The sequence below is a fragment of the Polypterus senegalus genome, chromosome 10, assembly GCF_016835505.1.
Source record: "Polypterus senegalus isolate Bchr_013 chromosome 10, ASM1683550v1, whole genome shotgun sequence".
NCBI classification, from domain to species: Eukaryota; Metazoa; Chordata; class Cladistia; order Polypteriformes; family Polypteridae; genus Polypterus; species Polypterus senegalus.
The window spans coordinates 133,842,232-133,864,302 of record NC_053163.1 but is presented as its reverse complement, the minus strand read 5'-3'; the positions used below and the strand labels follow the sequence as shown (position 1 = coordinate 133,864,302).

At 38.6% G+C, this 22,071-nt stretch overlaps 1 protein-coding gene across 1 annotated transcript; it reads right to left on the bottom strand.

The window, feature by feature from the left end:
* Positions 1-5,554: 5,554 nt before the first annotated feature.
* On the bottom strand, positions 5,555-20,643 carry cope (COPI coat complex subunit epsilon). The gene is made up of 10 exons (XM_039766741.1): positions 20,497-20,643; positions 14,930-14,992; positions 11,339-11,439; positions 9,219-9,371; positions 8,939-8,992; positions 8,658-8,739; positions 6,835-6,990; positions 6,038-6,106; positions 5,880-5,954; positions 5,555-5,748 (listed from the first exon to the last, which is right to left on the bottom strand). The coding sequence occupies exons 1-10, from the start codon at positions 20,599-20,601 to the stop codon at positions 5,701-5,703; spliced, it is 906 nt and encodes a 301-aa protein (XP_039622675.1). The 5' UTR covers positions 20,602-20,643; the 3' UTR covers positions 5,555-5,700.
* Positions 20,644-22,071: the final 1,428 nt, after the last annotated feature.

Below are 22,071 nucleotides of genomic sequence, written 5' to 3'. Positions count from 1 at the left end.
TCGTCGACTGAATGGTAATTTATTGTGGCACTCAAACTTTCACAGGGGGTCCCCACATGCTCTTCACGTGAATGCCAGTGTATCGCAGTGCTCAAACTTCATGGGGGACCCACCTTGAGTACTGGTACCTGTTATTACGTCCAATAACCGCGGCATTCAGTGTTCCACGGGGAACCCCAATCCCTGCTCTTCGATCCCTCGGGCTTTTTTGTGCACTTTTTATTCACTTCCAAGTGCTGCAATGTCGGTGTAATGTTTTTCCAAATTCCTCTTTTATGCCTTTTTCGTTCATTTTCATTTTTTTCTGTTTGTTGATCATTTAGTTTCTATGTAGTGTATCTTCTACTATGTTCTATGTATTTTGTGGGTGGATTCCCCAAGAGGCAGGGCCATCTGCCCATCACCGTCAGGGACTGCCCTCAGCCATGAGAAGGAGAAAATTGGGTGAAATGACACCTGAAAAGGCAGGTTTAACCCCACAGTCCCTTGCAGTACATTATATGCGGTGGTGTTGGCAAGTTCCTGTTATGATGATTATTTTATTTGTGGATTTACTGGATCTCTGACCTTCCTCTGGATTTCTGTACTGTGACTAATTTCTATACTCTCTACTTCTAATAGGACAACTCCTGCACTCTTTTTATCTTTTTTGTTGAAGAGCATTTTGTGTAAAATAATTATTTTTATTTTATAAAGATTGTTTTGTCTGCACCTTATGTTTTTACAAACAGAAGGTTGACAGATCCTTCTCCTTGTACACCTTTTCACAATGATCTTTAGGCTTTCATTAGGAAGTGCTCTCCAAGCCACGACATCCTTCACATCTTCTACACCTCTGCAATGGCCAGTCAGATTTTTGTGTGCTGTGGTGATCTGGCATGTAACATTATTTCAAGACTCAACAATCTAATGAAAAGGGGAGCTCAGTTAATGGACACACTCTGGACCCCCTGGAGTTAGTAGAGGAGGAGAGAATGAAAACAGAACTGAGTGCCATTATGAACAATGCTGCACATCCTCTCTCACTAAAACTGAGGACTTTCAAGAAACAAATTATTTAGTAGATGTGTGTAGAAATGCTAGAAATGTGACTGGGGCTCCATTATACCAACTGCAGTATGCCTTTATTGTGCCACACTGACTAGAACTACTCTTTTATCATTAACCAAGTCAGAACTTTTCTTTCTTTTTAGTAATTATTGGGTGAATTTGTTTGTTATAATATTATGTGGTCTTCCATAATGTTTGGGACAAACACACATTTTTCTTTGATTTACCGGTCTTTTCCAGAGTTTAAAATTACAAATCAAACAATTCATGCATGATTAAGGTGAACATTGCAGACTTTCATTTAAGAGTATCTGCATGTACCGTGGTGTGAAAAACTATTTGCCCCCTTCCTGATTTCTTATTCTTTTGCATGTTTGTCACACAAAATGTTTCTGATCATCAAACACATTTAACCATTAGTCAAATATAACACAAGTAAACACAAAATGCAGTTTTTAAATGATGGTTTTTATTATTTAGGGAGAAAAAAATCCAAACCTACATGGCCCTGTGTGAAAAAGTAATTGCCCCCTGAACCTAATAACTGGTTGGGCCACCCTTAGCAGCAATAACTGCAATCAAGCGTTTGCGATAACTTGCAATGAGTCTTTTACAGCGCTCTGGAGGAATTTTGGCCCACTCATCTTTGTAGAAGTGTTGTAATTCAGCTTTATTTGAGGGTTTTCTAGCATGAACCGCCTTTTTAAGGTCATGCCATAGCATCTCAATTGGATTCAGGTCAGGACTTTGACTAGGCCACTCCAAAGTCTTCATTTTGTTTTTCTTCAGTCATTCAGAGGTGGATTTGCTGGTGTGTTTTGGGTCATTGTCCTGTTGCAGCACCCAAGATCGCTTCAGCTTGAGTTGACAAACAGATGGCGGACATTCTCCTTCAGGATTTTTGGTAGACAGTAGAATTCATGGTTCCATCTATCACAGCAAGCCTTCCAGGTCCTGAAGCAGCAAAACAACCCCAGACCATCACACTACCACCACCATATTTTACTGTTGGTATGATGTTCTTTTTCTGAAATGCTGTGTTCCTTTTACGCCAGATGTAGCGGGACATTTGCCTTCCAAAAGTTCAACTTTTGTCTCATCAGTCCACAAGGTATTTTCCCAAAAGTCTTGGCAATAATTGAGATGTTTCTTAGCAAAATTGAGACGAGCCCTAATGTTCTTTTTGCTTAATAGTGGTTTGCGTCTTGGAAATCTGCCATGCAGGCCGTTTTTGCCCAGTCTCTTTCTTATGGTGGAGTCGTGAACACTGACCTTAATTGAGGCAAGTGAGGCCTGCAGTTCTTTAGACGTTGTCCTGGGGTCTTTTGTGACCTCTTGGATGAGTCGTCTCTGCGCTCTTGGGGTAATTTTGGTGGCCAGCCACTCCTGGGAAGGTTCACCACTGTTCCATGTTTTTGCCATTTGTGGATAATGGCTCTCACTGTGGTTCGCTGGAGTCCCAAAGCTTTAGAAATGGCTTTATAACCTTTACCAGACTGATAGATCTCAATTACTTCTGTTCTCATTTATTCCTGAATTTCTTTGGATCTTGGCATGATGTCTAGCTTTTGAGGTGCTTTTGGTCTACTTCTCTGTGTCAGGCAGCTCCTATTTAAGTGATTTCTTGATTGAAACAGGTGTGGCAGTAATCAGGCCTGGGGGTGGCTACGGAAATTGAACTTGGGTGTGATACACCACAGTTAGGTTATTTTTAACAAGGGGCAATTACTTTTTCACACAGGGCCATGTAGGTTTGGATTTTTTCTCCCTAAATAATAAAAACCATCATTTAAAATCTGCATTTTGTGTTTACTTGTGTTATATTTGACTAATGGTTAAATGTGTTTGATGATCAGAAACATTGTGTGACAAACATGCAAAAGAATAAGAAATCAGGAAGGGGGCAAATAGTTTTTCACACCACTGTAGCAATAGCAGGTCTATTAAAGCCGTCATATTTAGGACTTTGTCACATATTCTTTGCATGCAATGACTGGAGACTGCGATTCACAGACATCAGCAGGTGCAGAGGATCTTCTCCGGTGATGCACAGCCAAGCCTCTAATGCAGCCGTCTTCAGCTCCTCTAGTTTGGGGGCATTTAGTGGAACTGGAGCAGATCAGATGTTTCAACACACCTCAGAATTCAATGTACCAGATATGTACATATGTACCAATGTACTGTCAGCAGATACATTAGCAATGAAGAGAAGTGTGCTAGTACCTGAGGCCAGCAATAAATGCCCAACTCTTAACACCCCACCACCATGTTTAACAGATGTGGTCTGCTTTGGATTTTGCGCAGTTCATTTTTGTCTCCACGCTTTGCTCTTTCCATCACGCTGATTGATGATCTTTGACTTGTCCGTCCACAAGACCTTTCTCCCAGAATTCTGCAGGCTTTTTTAAGTCTATTTTCACAAACTGTAATCTGGCCATTCTGTTTTTGTGGTTTGTATCGCAGTGTGTCCTCTTAGTTCTGTTCATGAAGTCTTCTGCTGATAGTCATCATTGACACATCCACACCTGCCTCCTGAAGACTGTTTCTGATCTGTCAGACAGGTGTTGGGGACTTTTTCTTTGCCATGGTGAGGATTCTTCTGTCATTACAGTGACGGTCTTCCTTGGCTTACCAGACCCTTTGTGATTACTGAGCTCACCTGTGTGTTCTTTCTGCTTAATGATATTCCAGACAGTTGATTTACGTCATCCTAAGATTTTACCAATGGTGTTATTCTTGTTTTTCTGCCTCATAATGGCTTCTTTGACTTTCATTGGCACTGCTCTTGTCCTCATTTTGAACAATGTTGAGCAAACCAAGGTATCTGATGAAGCAATGAAACCCATCCAAGGAATCCAATCCACCAATTGTCCCAAACATTGTGGTTCCCTAAAAGGGTGGTTGTTACATAAAAAAAAGTAAATTTCTACATGGTGTGATTGAAACGTGAGCAAATCACCTTAAATGAAAGTCTGCAATGCAACTTTGATCACACTGGAATTGCTTGTTCAAGGAAAAAGGTGTCTTTGTTCCAAACATTATGGAGGACACTGCAGATGCATCTTCCAAAGTAGAATAAGTTCCGCATTGTTTGGGATTGAGAATTTCTATGATTCTGTTTCATTTGTGACAGTACTGTTATTTGCTTGATTTAAAAAAAAAAAAAAATCCTTCACTTTTATTTTGTTATACCAAAGCAAGGCAGGGCTAGGGGGGCACAGAGATTTCATTGCCCAAGGGCAGCCAATTGGGTAAATCCGGCCCTGGTTATCATTAAAGTAATGAGAAATACCAAGATATGCCTGAAAATATTGCCACAAGATACAACTATCAGTTTTGGCTATTGAAAAAATTAATTCCCAAGCCTCACTCTTGAATTTTTAGTTCAGACAGAGACGATGGAAAGGAATGTGTCATTTCAACAGCACTGAAGCCAATCAATCATGAAGTAGATAACGATCTATCGTCATTGTCACTGTTGCAAAGGAACAAAACTGAAGATTTAAGTAAACGTTCATGACTGACATTAAAAGGTAAGGTTTGACATAGAGGTTACTTTTTTCTTTTTTTACTTTTTTCAATTGTACCATATGACTTGGAAACTTATTCTTAGGTGAAGTATTAATTACAATATAAAAATTAAAAAAAAAAACAAACATCTCCCCTACACTTTACAATGGGTGAATCTATGGCAAACCAGAGCTACCTGAAACAAAAGCCTTAAAATGTGCTAAATGTGTCAGTTTTAAAGTGGAAAATATTCTGATTTCAAAAACACGCTTTTCTCGTCTGTAGTATGTCTATGATAACAAAACAAACTATTTTTCCTGTGGCCGGAGTAAAGATTTCATGTAAAGAAACAGGTAATTGGGGCAAATGGTCTTGTCATGGGAAGAGAGCCAAGAAGAGTGGCTGCTCAGTCCTTCCGCATGTGGCCTACAGCTCAGACTCATCCCCTTTAGTCTACCATCTGGTCAGGTTTTAAGAGGGTTTTGGGGGGATTGGTAAACACGGGGGATGTATAGACAGCAGTGCTCCTTCACACTTCCAGAATGGTTGCAAAAATACAATCAGATGGGGGATTTTGTACTCAAGTACACAAAGGTGTGTATTTGATGTGGTAACATCGCATTCGTATCTTTACTTTTGGTATCTTTGACCAGGCAGGTAGCTTATTTGTTAAATATGTAAATGTCCCACAGAACCAGTCTACCCATTCAACTTCAGCCTAAGTCATGCACACAATCCTTAATTTTTACACACATGTAATAGCACAATATGCTCACAGATACTCATCCATATTTCTTTACAACAAAGTTTTATTTAACTGAATTCTGATGAAAGGAATGCAAACCTCACACCAGTCTTGAAGCAAGAAAAATATTATTGGAGTTTCTATAAAGTTGATCCCACTGACCAGAGCTCCTAAAATCCAACCTCCACTTGGTCTTCCAAAAAAACAAAATAAAAATAACTTTATACATATTTCACAATATTGTCCTAATTAGACCAGTTTCCCACAACTCACAATAGACGGATGTTTATTAGCCGATCTCATCTGTTGCACAACTTTTGGTTTAAAGATGTCAGTCCAGGACTATGCACAGAGGGAAAAACTGAAGATCCCATGTAGTTTGGCGACTCCCTCTCTCATCCACTGGGTGAGTACTGCATCGCCAAGCGGTTGAAATCATTTTCCTGTTGGATTCACAACAACAGACAGGATGAAATACTGTGGTTTGAAGCAGTAATAGAATGACTGACCCTTGACTATCTCAACATTCTTAGTCTGTAGAGCTTGCGATAAGTCTTGCCACTACATTACTTACCTTCACCAAATAATCTTTCAAATAAGGGTGATCTTTGCTTCCATCCTTCAACTGAGAAAGATAACGGTTTGTCACCTAAACATAAAAAAATGACATAAGCCAAGCACTAGCCATTTATTTTTACAGTGATTTTAGCCTAATAATCATTAATACCTCACCTCAGGGGGTTTTCCCAAGTGTTGTGTTAGGGCAATAAGATTGACTAAAGTCTCTGGGTGACTGCTGTCCTGTTAAAAAAAATATTAATAATTAGGTGGAGGTCTCTATCACTCATTTTCTAATTCTGAAGCTTTTCCCACTTTCATGGAGGGTCACTATATTTGACCAGCCTCCTCCATTCTCGTCTGCTGTACAGTTCCTCACCTGAAACTCCTTTCTCCCTTAGATCCACAGTCACACATTCCATCCACTTTCTCTTCTTCTCCACCCCAGCACGTCCATATCCACAAACCTTCTCACCACATTGTTCACGTCTCTTCTCATTACATGCCTATACCACTTTAGACTACTTACTAGTGTTTCCTTGGGGACTTCTCCAACTTTAACTGTATCTCCGATTCTCTCATTCCCGACCTTATCAATTTGCTTTATTCCACACATACATATCAACATCCTCATTTCTGTAGCATCCACTTTCCTTTTGTGACTGATTTTCTGACCACTGTTTTATATAATGATCCTTAGATGCAACACAACCTTATCTGTAAACCTTATCTGCTACGTCTACACCACATCTCCTAGCATTATACCATGGGAGCCTTTTCACCTGACACTTGCAACATTACGACTGGGATAGTGAACTTTTCAAGTATAACAACAATTAAGAATGTCTATCATCACCCACATGTTTATCACATCTCCAGCTTTACAATATTTTGTAGGGTTGCTTTCAAATAAGCAATGTAGCTACATAAGAGTCTGTTAACAGAATGGCTCTTGCACAAGCATAGATTACCTTCTCAAGGGCCTCCTGTAGGGCTCCCTCTGCATCCTCCCACTTGTTCTGGGCCATGTGGCACACAGCCTGGCCATTCAGTAGCAGCAAAGTGGACGAGTATTTATCAGACAGCTCCTGGAAGATGTAGTAAGCATCCTGTAGCTTTTCGCCACCCTTGCAATAAAAGAGAACACCTTTAGCCTTATTTTAAACTACAAATCCATTCTGATTTGGACAGAGCATGGCTAAATGGAGCCTGCAATTTTTTTGATACAGGCAGGGGAACATCGAAATCAGTGTGTTACCATTAAAAACAGAACAAAGAAAAGGTCTGATGTCAGACACAACTAAAGTACAATACCAAGATGTACAATCGAGCAATGAACTTTCTATCTGGTTATCTGAAACAAATCTCCATAAAGCGGAGATGAAAAAGAATTTTACTGAATAACGACACTAAAAGTGACAACAAAAGGTTGAACAGAGATCCTAAAGGAGATGCCCATAACTTGGTAACCATTGTAGTATAATGAACTAATGGGGTAAATTCAGCAGCCACTTTGTAATGCCGTTGGAAAACTGAGCTTTTACAGTATGCTAAAAAAACAACTCATAATATTTACATTTGTGTGTTTTATTTTGGTCTGTTTTTGTTTTAGAATTATTTAGACAATCACTCTTAAGCTGTGGGCTCAGAACTCATTGTGGGAAAAGTTATGTAACTGAAAGTGCAGGCAGGTACAAATGACCGCATTAAATCATTACATTTTAATGAATTAGTTCCCCAAGACTGACAGATTTTGGAAGTAAAACAATTCTGGGGTGTAAGCAAAACAGACAGACTGGAATTCTGGGAAAATCAGTAAAAATTATTAAAGAATGCTATTGTTTATTAGGTTTAAGCTTAGATAAAGTGACCAATGTGTGTGTGTGCTTGCAAGAATATGTAAAATAGAGGCTTGGGACTTTAAAATGAACACGGTTCGTGTCTAGCTAAAAGTAACTTGATCAACAATCAACCAGACCATGGGAACTTCCAATGATGCAATATCTTACATAAGGCAGGGTTTTATTGTGAAAAAAGGCAGTCATCAAAACCCTATAATTTTAAAAGATTTTAAAAAGGCACTGCCAGAGAGACGTCATTACTGCCAAGACTAGGAGGACAGAGAGAAACAACCATCAAAGAGAAGACAGCACAGTCAGACTTTGCCACCTACAGACTGCCTCTTCGCTCCCAAGCATCACTCCTGGTTTAAGAAACTAAAGACTGCAACAACCAAAGCAATAGTCACCTGAAAAACGTCTGCTGTGTGACTCCAATTTGAATCGTTCAGGTTGTATGTTTTCAAATCTAACATTTACATCTCGTCTCTCCTTCAAATAAACATAACTAATAATTGAAATAGTTTATTGCTTTGCTAAAATGGTCCTGTTGTTTACGGACATTTAGAAATGACCAACAATTGTTAATAAAACAAAATGTGTCCATTTAGGTATTGTACCATCGGAGTAGTTGACAAGCCCTTGGCTTCTGCTAGACTGTGCAACCCTTTCAAAGGTAGCCATCAGGATACAAAGCCCAACAGGAGTAGCGGTTCACAGCTTTTGCTGAGAAAAACATATAACTTGAAAAGTGGCTTCAGCCAGACAAATGTATTAGGCCTTACTGTGACTCCTGAGATCTCATGTACCTGTTAGGAGTTTATTCAAAATGTTTCACCTTCACTGCACACAGTTCATCATAGAAGGTTGCACAGCTAATCTTTCAAAAACATTTAGCTTCTTGTAATTAACAGTTTATGTCTGGCTTTCCTCTCACTTTGCTATTTCATACTTACAATGCCCAAATTCACCCAGGCTGTGGCTAACTGAGTCAGGGTTGCATCTTCATCCTGCTCCTGCATCTTCTTTAGCTCTTTGCTGTATGGCATGAAATCAGAAATTATACAAACAAATATTACTTTAAAATACTGCCAATATACTGTATAGTTTGGTACTACCAAAAATGGCAAGAACAAGCGCTCTAAGACAGAAACTATGAAGTGAACAGTAATGAAGGCATGTTAACCCCTTTTGTTCTCCACTTAAAATTAATTGGAGACATCTACGTCAGACGTACCGTGCTAAATCCAGTCTGTCCAACTTCAGCAGTACCTGTATTGTCATTGCCGAGCTAGAGAAGAATTCAGGAATTAATATCAAAAATGTGCCACTCTCTTTAGTACAGTTTTTAAGACATGCTCTTTTTATTTTATATATGCATATAAATAAATGGTCTTCACACTCTCGTTTTACCTCCTACACATTCACTCAAATCCTGACTTAGCCTTCTAACCTGCACACGCTACTTCTTACCCAGGCCCTCAGATTCAGTCTACACTGTCATGCATGTATCTTACCATTCAAGGCTTTCACCCTGATGCAGTGTGCGTAAGGCAGCGTCTGTGTTGTTGTCATGCAAGTAAATGGCAGCGGCCATCAGCAGAAATGATGTGTTGGCAACATCAACACTTTTTGCCATCTTTTTATCAAGCTCAGCTAGAATGGATTCCCTTTGGGAGACAGAAAAAAAGGCAGATATTAGTAATATGTCTAAAGACATACAAACCTTTCCATTATTTAGACCTAACATATCTGGATCTTTCCCACTCTTGCCTGTCACTCAAAGTCAGTGTGCTGTAGTGGTTAAAGCTTTGGACTTCTATCCCTGAAGTTGTGGGTTTAAATCCCACTACTGATATGGTGTGACCATGAGCAAATCATTTTACCTGCCTGTGCTCCAATTAGAAAGTGTAACCAGTTATGTCTCAAATGTTCTAAGTCACTTTGGATAAAGGTGTCAGTCAAATAAGTAAATGTGATGTAAATTCAAATAGCATTTTCTCCAGCCCCCAGCTTTCATCTTCCAGATGGTATCCCACATGGCAGCTCTACACAGTTATTTCAGTAGGAGGCCAACTTGCCTTCATGGCCCAATCGGCCTCAAGCTGAGTTCAGATGTGGGTCGTTGCATTTCTTTTGAGAATCATCATAAAAGTCTAATTTCTGGATAGCCTTATATGGAGTCTCTGCTTTGGCCAGTAAGCCATTGGTAAAACAGCCAAGAACCATGTGGTTCCAGATGACATAGCTCTGAGGATGACTGAAGAAGATCAGCTCACAAACAATCTCCTAATCATATCTGACTCCTGTACCAGCAGAGGAAGATCTGTGTAGTTGGGTTTATATGCTTACTCAAGATAACATTGTTGAGAACTGAAAAACCTATCTTGTCAGTTTTTAGTTGATGAGGATTTTATATATTAAAGTTTTAATTTTCAAGATTTACTTTTACAGACAAATTTAAATTTTATTTCATTGAGCAAGGGAAGCAAAATGATATCTTTTATTGGCTAACTAAAAAAGATTATATATGCAAGCTTTCGAGGCAACTTAGGGCCTTTATTCAGGCAAGATGTAAACATCTTATTTCATTTTGCCTGAAAAATTACTTCCATACAATTTCCAGTCAGCTTCAATAAGACAGTGAGTGGACAGTTTGGATGCAAAGACGATGGGCATCATGTGGGTTTTTCTGACTGTTTTGTGCTTTCCTGTAACTGGCATAACAAACAAAACTATTTGTAAAACCCTGTCAACACTGTCTTGTCTCCTCCACTGTTCATCTTAATAGACAAGTTGAGACTGAAGGAGTATTCAGCTTGAGAAGCTAAAAGGTCACGTTCTTTTCTCTTCGGAAAGCAATCTTTTTTCTAAATTGGAGCTGTTCAAGGCTGAATGTAGTGGAGTCAAAATGAGAACTCTCCAGTAAAGGTCCATTAACTAGAGCTTATAAATGAAACAGCCTCTTTGTGGGTTGGTGGGGAGCAGCTGTCCCAAGTGGAGATGTTCATGCACCTTAAGAGTCTTGTAACAGTACAGAAAACAATGACTAAGAAAATGGGTTCAGCAGTGGCAGTTTTTATGAACATTGCATAGGACTAAGATGGTATAATGGAGCTAGGTACTTTGATGAAGTTCTCACTTTACCAGTTAATCTACAATATCCTCCTCATCTATGGTCATGAACTCTGGGAAACGATTAAAAGAAAGACCTTAACTGTGGGCAATTAAAATACATTTCAGGGTTGCAGAATTCACCCTCTGTGACAGGACAAAGAGCTCAAACATATGAAAGAATATCACAGGAAAAAAAAAAAAAAAAAGCCAAAAGAGGTACATTAGAAGTAGTGAGGATACGTTTCACGTTTAAAACATGACGAACCAAGAAAAGATCCAGAACATACTGGAGTGATTACATCAATTGAATGCCCTGACATTTACCAAGGGAATTCCTGTAATGGTTGCTAGGGCTAATGTGGCCTGGCATAATTAAGACCCTCACCAGAATAAGGAGAAGCAGGTAATGCAACTTAAAATTAAACAACCAATTTAAAAAAAAAAATGCCTGGGTCTTATTATAGATTCAGTGGAGTCCTGGCCAAAACTGGACTTCTAGAAACAAGCAAAATCTTATCACCTTTTACTCTCACTGGAAAGAAACTCTGCAAACATCCGTACTGCCTGCAGTTCTGGAGAAGAGTTAGCCTTTATGTCTTCTAGAACCACACCATATTTTTTCTGAAAAAATAAAAGCATTTGTGAATAACACTCAATTATAGATAATACCAGTGGACTAAATGTAGTTACTATCAAAAATGCAACACACTACTACAATGTAAACCCTAGCTGTTCAAGCTGATGTTTATGACTACTCAGATGAATTAAGGTTGAGTACTTAAAACTGGCCATTTCCAATTTGTTAGATGAATATCTGTAGTCATTAAAAAATTTTGTTCGTAGATGATTTTGCTGTGGGCGAGAGAATGGATAATTGTTCCTTCTCCAGTGGAAGCTATTCACTAAATAAGCATATGGAAACAAACAGAAAATATAAGTAACATCAACATCACATATTGTGACTGCACTATTCAACCTAAAGATATCGATCAGATTTTACTTTATACAGTGTAGTTTACCACAGTGCAGTTAAAGCAGCAGGAAGAGAGCATAATTAACAGCATGCATCAGCCATTTTACAGGGAGACTAACAAGAAATCAAAATCAACAAATGAACAGTACAAGATCAGTAAAAACACATAACACATACAGGAAATGTTCAACAGGTAGGCAGCAAGTGCACACTGGAAGTATGCCTGACAACCTACGCACAGGTGTCAAAGGGAGCTAAATAAATACAGCATAGCAAAGGAATATAATTACGAAGCAGGTTATGTAGTAACAGGTAGAACTAGAAAAGGTTATCATGAGGCATACAGTTCAAGTACAATTACAGACTCAACTACATAACAGAATGCAAAATAATTCAACAGGCCACACTGAAACATTTAGAAGAGCTGACAAGGCTAGCAGACCAAGGTACTACTATACAGTGGTGTAGTGTGTGAAGGTATAATCAATCACATGACACATCAGGGGGCATAGAAAGTCATAAAAGAAAGGACTGCAAAAAACAAGCTGGAGACAACAAATGTAAAACACTGCAGAGGGCAGATAAATTAATATCACTCTCATTTAGTTTGTGAAGCTTTAATTCAGCTCCAAAAAAACATTAAATTATACCCCAAGCCAGGACTCCAGTTAGAATTCACGGAAAAAGTGTCAACCAGGTCCTACATAAATTCAATAAAACATCATCAAATATCCTGAAAAAAAAATGATATGTTTGTTTGTTTAAATACTTGGGATCAACAGTACAGAGTAACGGGGATTGTGGAAGAGACAGATTGACACACAAGATTAGACAGGAGTTCCCATGGACTATGATGTTTGCTGATGACATTGTGATCTGTAGCGAGAGCAGGGCGCAGATCGAGGAGACCCTGGAGAGGTGGAGATATGCTCTGGAGAGGAGAGGAATGAAGATCAGTAGGAACAAGACAGAACACATATGTATGAATAAGAGGGAGGTCAGTGGAATGGTGAGGATACAGGGTGTAGAGCTGGCAAAGGTGGATGAGATAAATTAACTGAGATCAACAATACAGAGTTAAGGGGAGTTTAAAAGAGATGTGAAGAGAGAGTGTGGGAAGGATGGAGAAGAGTATCAGGAGTGATTTGTGACAGACGGTTATCAGCAAGAGTGAAAGGGAAGGTCTGCAGGATGGTAGTGAGATATGGGTTGGAGAAGGTGGCACTGACCAGAAAGCAGGAGACAGACCTGCAGGTAGCAGAGTTAAAGATGCTAAGATTTGTATTGGGTGTGACGATGATGGACAAGATTAGAAATGAGTACATTAGAGGGTCAGCCCAAGTTGGACAGTTGGGAGACAAAGCCAGAGAGGCGCAATTACATTGCTTTGGACATATGCTGGGTATATTGGGAGAAGGATGTTAAGGATAGAGCTGCCAGGTAAGAGGAAAAGGGAAAGGCCTAAGAGGAGGTTTATGGATGTGGCGAGAGAGGACATGCAGGTGATGGGTGTAACAGAACAAAATGCAGAGGACAGAAAGATATGGAAAACGATCTGCTGTGGCAACCCCTAACGGGAGCAGCCGAAAGAAGAAGAAGTTGTTGGTTTGATTTTTTTAGTTGTTTTTGTGGTTGTTGTGAATGCCAATTCAGTTTGTCTTTTGACAGTAGTGCACAAGTGACCCATTAAATCTGAGCTGGCAAACATATTATTACATGCATCACAGCAAACAAACAGGACCTGGATTTTAATTTTCATTAACAAAAAATGGATGACCGATATGTGTCCAATTCTTCATTTGCCATTATAATATCTTTAAAGTCCCCTTTGTAAAGGTTATTTTCAACAGTAGCACTCATTTTGACAGCTTCAGCTGACAGGCAGTTTCACACTTCTCTGGGTATTGTCCAGCTTGACCAGAAGCACTTTCTGTTGTCTGTGTTCTTATTAGCCATGTTGTGCACACACTGCACAAAACTACATGATTTAGTCCAAAAAAAGATTTAGATTATCTCTTTTCCATTTCTTCAGTAAATAACCTTTTCATGAGATACATTTAAGTGCTACAGTTCTATCATTTAACACCCCCAGCACTAAAAATGATGTTCTGCCCCCAAGTATTAAGTCAGTTTTAATAGCAACGCATGGCTTTGAAGAGGTGTGCGTTTACTCTGGATTTGGTTTTTAAGACAGAAGATATAGATAGAGAATGTGTAGAGTATAGGAGACACACAGTTGAATGAGAGCTGCTGAAAAGGGTTTGGATCATAAAGGAGGCCAGCAATGGGAATATTAACTGTTGCATAGGTTTTACATGATTCAAGGAGAGCACAGAAGTAATCTCATTGCTGGAACAAACTGCTTTCTTAATCAGTAAAAGGGTTTTGAAGCTAATGCAGATGAGCCAACTGAAAGGGTAGTATGGCCACATGGTTTAGTATGTGTTGAGGCCCTGGCAGAAGTGTTCAAAATCTGTGAAAAATTCTTGCAGAAAGATCTTCAGTACAGTAGTCAAACCCTGAAGTTGTATGTTACACACACACACACATATATATATTATATATATATATATACATATACATATACAGTATATACACTTATACGAACTTCAGCATCTGATTTAGAGAGAACAGACTGGATTTTGGAGATTTTGCATTTTGTTCATTTTAGTTTTAAAATAAAGTTTTGACTGTAATTGAGATGTGGGTTTCAATGGTCAATCTACTCTTAGAAAGTTTATAGTGTGGAAGAAGGATAATATTTTTTTATTGGTACTCTGCAATTAAAATTGAGTTCTGTTGCATCATAATTAAAATGTCATGATACAAGAAGAAGGAAATCTCATAAAACAACTGACTGATATTTCTAAATGTGGTTGGTTACATCACTTCTGTCTAGCAGGTACCAGCTAAAAACTAATTTACCTCTAATTTTTAAATAAGTAAAAAGAGACTATAAAAAAAGTAAGAGAGACCATAAGCTCCAATTTTGACACAGAAAAAAAAAGATTTTTCTGGATTTACAAAATTCTCTTTTTCTTTAAAGTATCAAACTTAGTTTAAAAGACACCATTAAGCAGAGGTTTCAGTGTTAGTATTAGAAGAGAGAATGGAAAATAGTTTAATATAGTGACTTACTTGAGCAATGTAGGCTCTATAAAGGAACACATCTCTTTCAATTTCTTTTTCTTTGCTTGAAGGCTGAAGAAAATAAAAAGCTTTGAATAATAGACATATATGTATATTTACACACACAAACACATGTACATACATACACACACACAGATAAACACATCCACATATATATGGTATATATCAAACTTTCAGGAGAGCCTGCTCAATTCAGAGTAAACCCAGAACACAATAGCAACTGTTTTGGAAAAGAGGATGGTGGAAAAATTGGATGTCGTCATCATGAAAAGTCCCCTCTGTCCCCTTCAGGAGGCACTTTCTTGCAGCACTTTTAGCTAAAGGCTCATTCCACCACAGTGTGGCGAGTAACACTTCTGGGGATGTTTTCTGACAACTGCTATCATTCAATGCTTCCTCCCGATGTACTCCAAGTTAATTTCGATATATCTGCAAAATACACATTTATTGATTTACTGATTGATTGGTTGGTTGTATTATTTGTCCTGCAAGTCTGTATTCTTGCTTTTTTTTTTTTTTTAAATGTACCTGCTGGTGTATACATCTGAATTTACCCAAGGGATAAATAAAGTTTATCGAATCTAACCTATCTAATATGAATGTGTGTGTGTATACATACATACAACACACACACACACACACACACACACACAGATGGTCCTCAACTCATGATGGGTTGACTTGTGATTTTTCTAAGTTACAATGGCGATAGTAATATGTGAATTTATATAAAACTGTGTAAAACATAAATTTTTACATTGACATGATGCGGTACAATATGTTGGGATGCTGCCAGGATGCCAGGAACTCCCGCCTTGTCAGATGACTCGCTAGCGATTGATAGAGATTAATGATCTTGTTGTTAAAGTGCGCATTTTTTTCCTGTGATTTCTTTTTGAAGTCCATTGAACAGTGTGCAAATATGTCATCCACACCCCTAAGTGCCTTACCTTCTGGTAGAGAAAAGAAGAGGAGGAAAGCCATTAGTTTGGAAGAGAAATTAAAGATAATAAGCCTGAATGAAGGTGGAAAGCCAGTCATGGCAATTGCATGTGATCTTCAGCTATCGCAGTTGGGTGCCGGGCAGTCTCGTGACCTTGGAACCCGTGCAGATTTTGTTTTTTTTCTTCAGCCTTCAGGAGTTTTTTTTGTTTGTTTATTCTGTCCTTCTGGCCATCGGACATTACTTAATTCGTTACTTAGTATTACCTAATGTTATTTTTATACCTTTCTTTTTTCTATCTTCATCTTGTAAAGCACTTTGAGCTACATAATTTGTATGAAAACGTGCTATAAAAATAAATGTTGTTGTTTTTGTTGATGATGTCCACGATTATCAAAGATAAAGGAAAATGGAAGCTATCAAGGCATCTGCTTCAGTGCATTCAATGATTATCACTAAGAAGAGAGCAGGGCCTTTAAAGGATATGGATCGACTGCTCTTAAGAAAGATCAGATACAAAACAGAATACTGCTGTGAAAGTAACATGCCCTTTAAAATCCTCCTCATTTAGACAATGCTCCATGACACCCACTGCACATAGGGGATGCAGATCGTGATGTCAGAGTTGTGTTTTTACCCCTAAACACGACTTCCCTTATCAGCCAATGGATCAAGATGCTGTGGCCACATTCAAGGTGTATTATTTGTGGAACACTTTTGCTCGGCTGTGGAAGCTACGAAAGAAAAGGAACTCGGAATTTTTCGGAAAGAATTCAACATTCTGAATGCAATTAAGAACACGGCTACAGTATGGAAAGAATTAACGAAGGAATGCATGAATGGGATATTTAAACGTCTTTTTAAAGTGCATGTGAACATATTTAAAGGTTTTCAGAAAGATGATGCTGTTGAGGAAATAATTAAAAAGATCATATCGTTAGGCAAAATGCTGGTGTTGGAAGTAGAAGATGATATTCAAGAACTTCTAGATGTTGAGGAGGAAGACTTCACAACTAAAGATTTGATTGAACTGGAGGAAGAAAGAAAGAAATTTGAAGAGGAAGAAGAAGTTGAGGCAGATAAAGAAAAAAGTACACAACAAAGAAAATTGTAGAAGCATTTTCCTTCATTGAGCAAAGACTTAAAACTTTTTGAAGAGATGGATGACAGATTTGCAAAAGTTGAAAGATATTCATGATGCATTAGTTTGCTATAAACTTATGTATGAAGAAAGGAATAAATGGACAGTCCAAGCTATAATGGGTATCTTTTAAAAAAAAAAAAGTGTCATCCGATGCGTCTGAGCTCTAGCCTTCAACATCTCATGAAAGTCACGGAGAGACAAAATTGAAACGTGATGCAACTTTGGTTGAATCAAGAGCTGATGAAGAATGTATTGATGACCCTGCTTCTGTATCATCCCCAGCCTCATCATCTGATAATTAATGCTAGTTTAAGGTATCAACAACATATCATTGGTCAAGTATGCACACTAAGGACACATTTATTGGGGAGTACAATATGACAGTAGGCCTAACCTTCGATGTTTTTTCAATGTATGTACTAGATAGGATTATTTAATGTTTTATTTATGACTAACTACCAATTAACATTAGTCAAGTGTGCATTTTACAATGAACTTGACTCGTAAGTGCAGTGCAAAAGAATACCCTTTAACAGTGCATGTAGGCAAAGAATTAGCATTTCATTAACTTTACAATAATTAATAAAACATCCATGGTTTAGTAATTATTGTAAACTGCTGTAGCCTACATTGATTTTTGTTAAAATATTACCCAATTTATTAACAAATTAGTGCATTATCGATCACAGTTTCCACAGAATTAGGGTAGGCTAGGCTTAGGTTAAGTAGGCTACGAGTAAGGTACCTTAGGCTAGGTTATGCGAGTTATGATTGATTCGAGTTGCAATCTGTTTTTCGGAACGTAACCCCATCATAATTAGAGGACTACCTATACATACATACATACATATACACACACACATACATACACGCCCGCAAGATACACAGACTCATTTCTTGCATCCATGACAACTTAATGGCATCCCATACTTCCTGCAGATTTTGTGGCTGCACATTCATGCTGCGAGTTCCCTACTGTACCTCATCCCAAAATTGCTTGACAGGATTGACATCTGAAAGCTGTGCACTCCACTGGACTAAACTAAAGTCAACAAACAACATTACCCTGTTAGAAGAATCCATTTGAAAAAGAGTAAACTGTTGCCATAAAGCATGCTCATCTGCTGTAGTACCCCAATTGTCTTCAAGGTCCAATTTGTTGGTTGTTCAGATTTGCCCATCTGTACACTAGTGTTATAAAGAATAGTCGATGGAGTATCTGTAGCCTCTATGTTAGTTTATATACCTGTATGTCTAACCACTCAGTTTCAAAGTGCTTTTGTCCAAAGAAATCCCACTCACTAGTTTTTTTTGTTTGGTTTTTTTTTCACATAATTCTCTGTAAACTCTAGAGCTTGTACTTCTGAAAATTCCACATGTGAAGTTGCTTCTGAGATGCAGGAAACACCATGTGTGACACCAAAAATCATACCACTGTTAAAACACTTAGCTCATGTACCTTGATCATTCTAAAATTTGGCTAAATCAACCCCCTAACTTGTTATTTCAAATAGCAGGTATTCTTGTTAAAAAGTAGGTGTACCTAATTAAAGCAGCCACTGCATCCGTACCTTAAAGCCCAATAAACACAATATACACACTCACTGCGTAAATTACCAGAAAGACCCATACACATATTTATCCATACATTTATCTGATCAGCCAATCAAGTGCCAGCAGCACAATGCATTCAAGTCAGGAGCTTCAGTTAATGTTCACATCTAACACCTAAATGGGGAACAAATACGATCTCAGGAATTTTGACCATGGCGTGATTGCTGGTGTCAGATGGGCTGGTTTGTCTATTTCTGCAACTGCTGCTCACCTGGGATTTTCATGCACAATAGTCTCTAGAGTTTACTTTATGCCCAGAGGGGACTGGGCGGTCTCTTGGTCTGGAACCCCTACAGATTTTATTTTTTTCTCCAGCTTTTGGAGTTTTTTTTGTTTTTTCTGTCCACCCTGGCCATCGGACCTTACTCTTATTCTATGTTAATTAATGTTGACTTATGTTTATCTTTTATTGTGTCTTCTATTACTCTATTCATTTTGTAAAGCACTTTGAGCTACATTTTTTTTTGTATGAATATGTGCTATATAAATAAATGTTGATTGATTGATTGATTGATACTCAGAATGGTGCAATAAACATCTAGTGAGAGGCAGTTCTGTGGATGATAATGTCTTGTAGATTAGAGAGGTCAGAGGATAATAGCCAGACTGGTCCCAGCTGGAAGAAAAGCTAAAGTAAGTCTCAGATAACCACTCGGTACAACTGTGGTGAGCAGTAAAGTATCTGATCATGTCAGGCTCCACTCCTGTCAACCAAGAACAGAACTCTGAGACTGAAGTGGACACAGGCCCACCAAAACTGGACAGCTGACGAATGGAAAAACACAACTTGGACTAAAGAATATCAATATCTGCTAAGGCACACAGAGGGCAGGAGCAGAATGTGGCACCAACAGCATCAATCCATGCACCCAATCCACCTTGTGTCAACAGTAAAGGCTTGTGGTAGGGGTGTAACGGTGTTGGGAATGTTGTTTTGGCATACATTGGGCCCAATAATAACAACCAATCATCACATGAATGCCATGGCTTATTTAAGTATTGCTGCTGTCCACATGCACCTGTTCATAGTTCCAATTTATATTTCATCTTCTAATGGCTACTTTCAGCACGATAATGCACCATGTCACAAAACAAAAATCATCTCAAACTGGTTTCATGAACCTGACAATGAGTTGGGAGCTCTACAGTGGTTTTCTCAGTCATCGGATGTGATTCCAAAAGAACACCTCTGGGAAGTGGTAGAACAAGAAAGTTAACCAACAGCTGCTGCTTGGAAGGGAACAACAAGTGAAACAACGCACAAATTACGATGGTGCGAAATGCAAGGTTTCCTTTGACTAATAACGTCAACACACGCAATGGCTAGATATAAGAGAATCAAAACGCGCTGCTGTAAAGTCTCAAACTGATGATCTGGGAGCAAAACGAATTCATCTAAGTTAGAAGATCAGCTGACAGCGATATCCAACCTCTGATGAACACATTTGTTGAAACGAAAACTAGCGAACTGTGTGCACCTGGGATCCAATGCTTAAAGAACACTGAACTATGGACACCTCTGGATTTTATGGCGACTAATTTGAAGTTAACACATTACCATGACGAAATCAATAGTCTTCTTTACTGATAAACTGCATAGGCTCTCCACAGTCCGCCCGGAATCTAACTGCCTGTGTTAACAAAAATGTAATGCCAATACATCTCATTTCAGTTTGAAAAGGTTTTAGAGTATGATGTCGGCAAGGTCACTGATTCTTACCTTTACCTTTATTTAGCGTTTTCCTACTTTTTTTATTCTCTGATTAAGTTATATAGGCCTCTCAAAATAACAAAGTACACTCTACTCCCTTGGTAATCGACATCGAATACACTCAATCATATTACGCATATTACCTTGACCTTTTGTGCTTCATTGATGCACTGCTGGTAGCTCCCAATATAGTATGAATTTCTGACATCAAAAAGCTCATCAACTTCTCCCTGCTGTTGAGACGCCATGTCGCCAGTTATGAGCCTCTATTCCGGGACACGTAGCAGCCCTGACGTTCTCACAGCGGAAAGACTATTGAGTAGCGTGTTACTCGCAGTGTGCTCTGGGAGATGTAGTATTAGTTCAGTCAGCTCGTCATTACACGTGACCAATACCCTCGCTACAATGCTTTATGGGATATGTAGTGTCAACATGGTTACGAAGAGGAACTGAGAAAAAATAGGAAAGTAAACGAAAAATGCAAGCTGAAAAGCTGAACATAGTGTATACACGATGAGGCCCCATTACCTCTGTTTAGAGAATGAAAGCTAAACAGTTGAAACATCGTGCCTCCAAATTCACTTTTCATTTTTTAGATCGGAGATATATTTTATTTATTGTTTGTATAAAGTCATGCTGATACAGGCTCTCGATAATTCAAATAAGGTCACTATAATTTTATGAGTGTAGTTTATTTATTTAATCTTGTTGTATTGCTGGAACTCTTCTTTGTGAATAATTCGCTCCGACGAGTTTCAAAATAGCCGCTAGGTGGCGCGACAGTACACAACCAAAACCAAAGGTCTTTAAGGAGCAGGGGATGTCCGATTCTACACACTGAATTTAGTACAACTCAACATAACCCCGATGACATTAATTTGTGTAAGAGAAGACAACATGGAAATAGTGAAAGTTGTTTCCTAACTCCTAAATATATGTTATGGAAGCTGAGAGAATTTATATATATATCTGCAAAGGGAGAAAAAAATCATCTGAAGAAAATGATTAGACATACAGGAATCAAAGCCAATGTATAGCAAATGAGGAGGGGTGGGTACGTGGGTGTAAGAGGGGTGTATTAGTAAGGTGGGACTTTTTTATTATTTGGATGTTCTTCTTTTTAAGCCTGCATATGCTGGGTTTGTGTCCAAGTGCCTGTTAATGGTGTTTTCATTTGATAGCCCCGATTCAGCCAGCTCTCTGGTACTCTTAGTATATGCCCTGAATCTCACTTGCACTGTGTCCCAGTTAAACGTGTGCCCTGTTGAAACACCCTCCAAACCCCACCTTACTAATCCACCCCTCTTACAACCACCCCGCACAATTTGTAATATATTGACTTTGACATTTGTCAGGCCTCAATGTAAGCCATGTTGTAGCCTATGATTTTTACCACCCACAGAGATTTGTATGACCATCCGTAATTGTGGTGGCTCGTGTTGGTTGTCCGAAGTTAAGACCAAACATCATAACATAAAATAATATAATTGGGTTTAATTAGAACATTAGAACAATCTAGACGAGAACAGGCCATTCAGCTCAACAAAGCTCACCAGTTCTATCCACTTCATTCTTCTAAAAGAATAACTTGTTGAGTTTTAAAAGTTCCTAAAGTCCTACTGTCTACCACTCTACTTGGTAGCTTATTCCACATGTCTTTGGTTCTCTGTGTAAAGAAAAACGTGCTTGTGTTTGTGCGAAATTTACCTTAACAAGTT

Coding starts and splice junctions, on each gene's coding strand:
- cope (XM_039766741.1), bottom strand. CDS start 20,601: ATGGCGTCTCAACAGCAGGGAGAAGTTGATGAGCTTTTTGATGTCAGA. Junction 11,440..14,929: donor ATAGAGCCTACATTGCTCAA/GTAAGTCACTAT, acceptor TTATTTTTTCAG/AAAAAATATGGTGTGGTTCT. Junction 6,991..8,657: donor CCTGGGTGAATTTGGGCATT/GTAAGTATGAAA, acceptor TTTTATTGCAAG/GGTGGCGAAAAGCTACAGGA.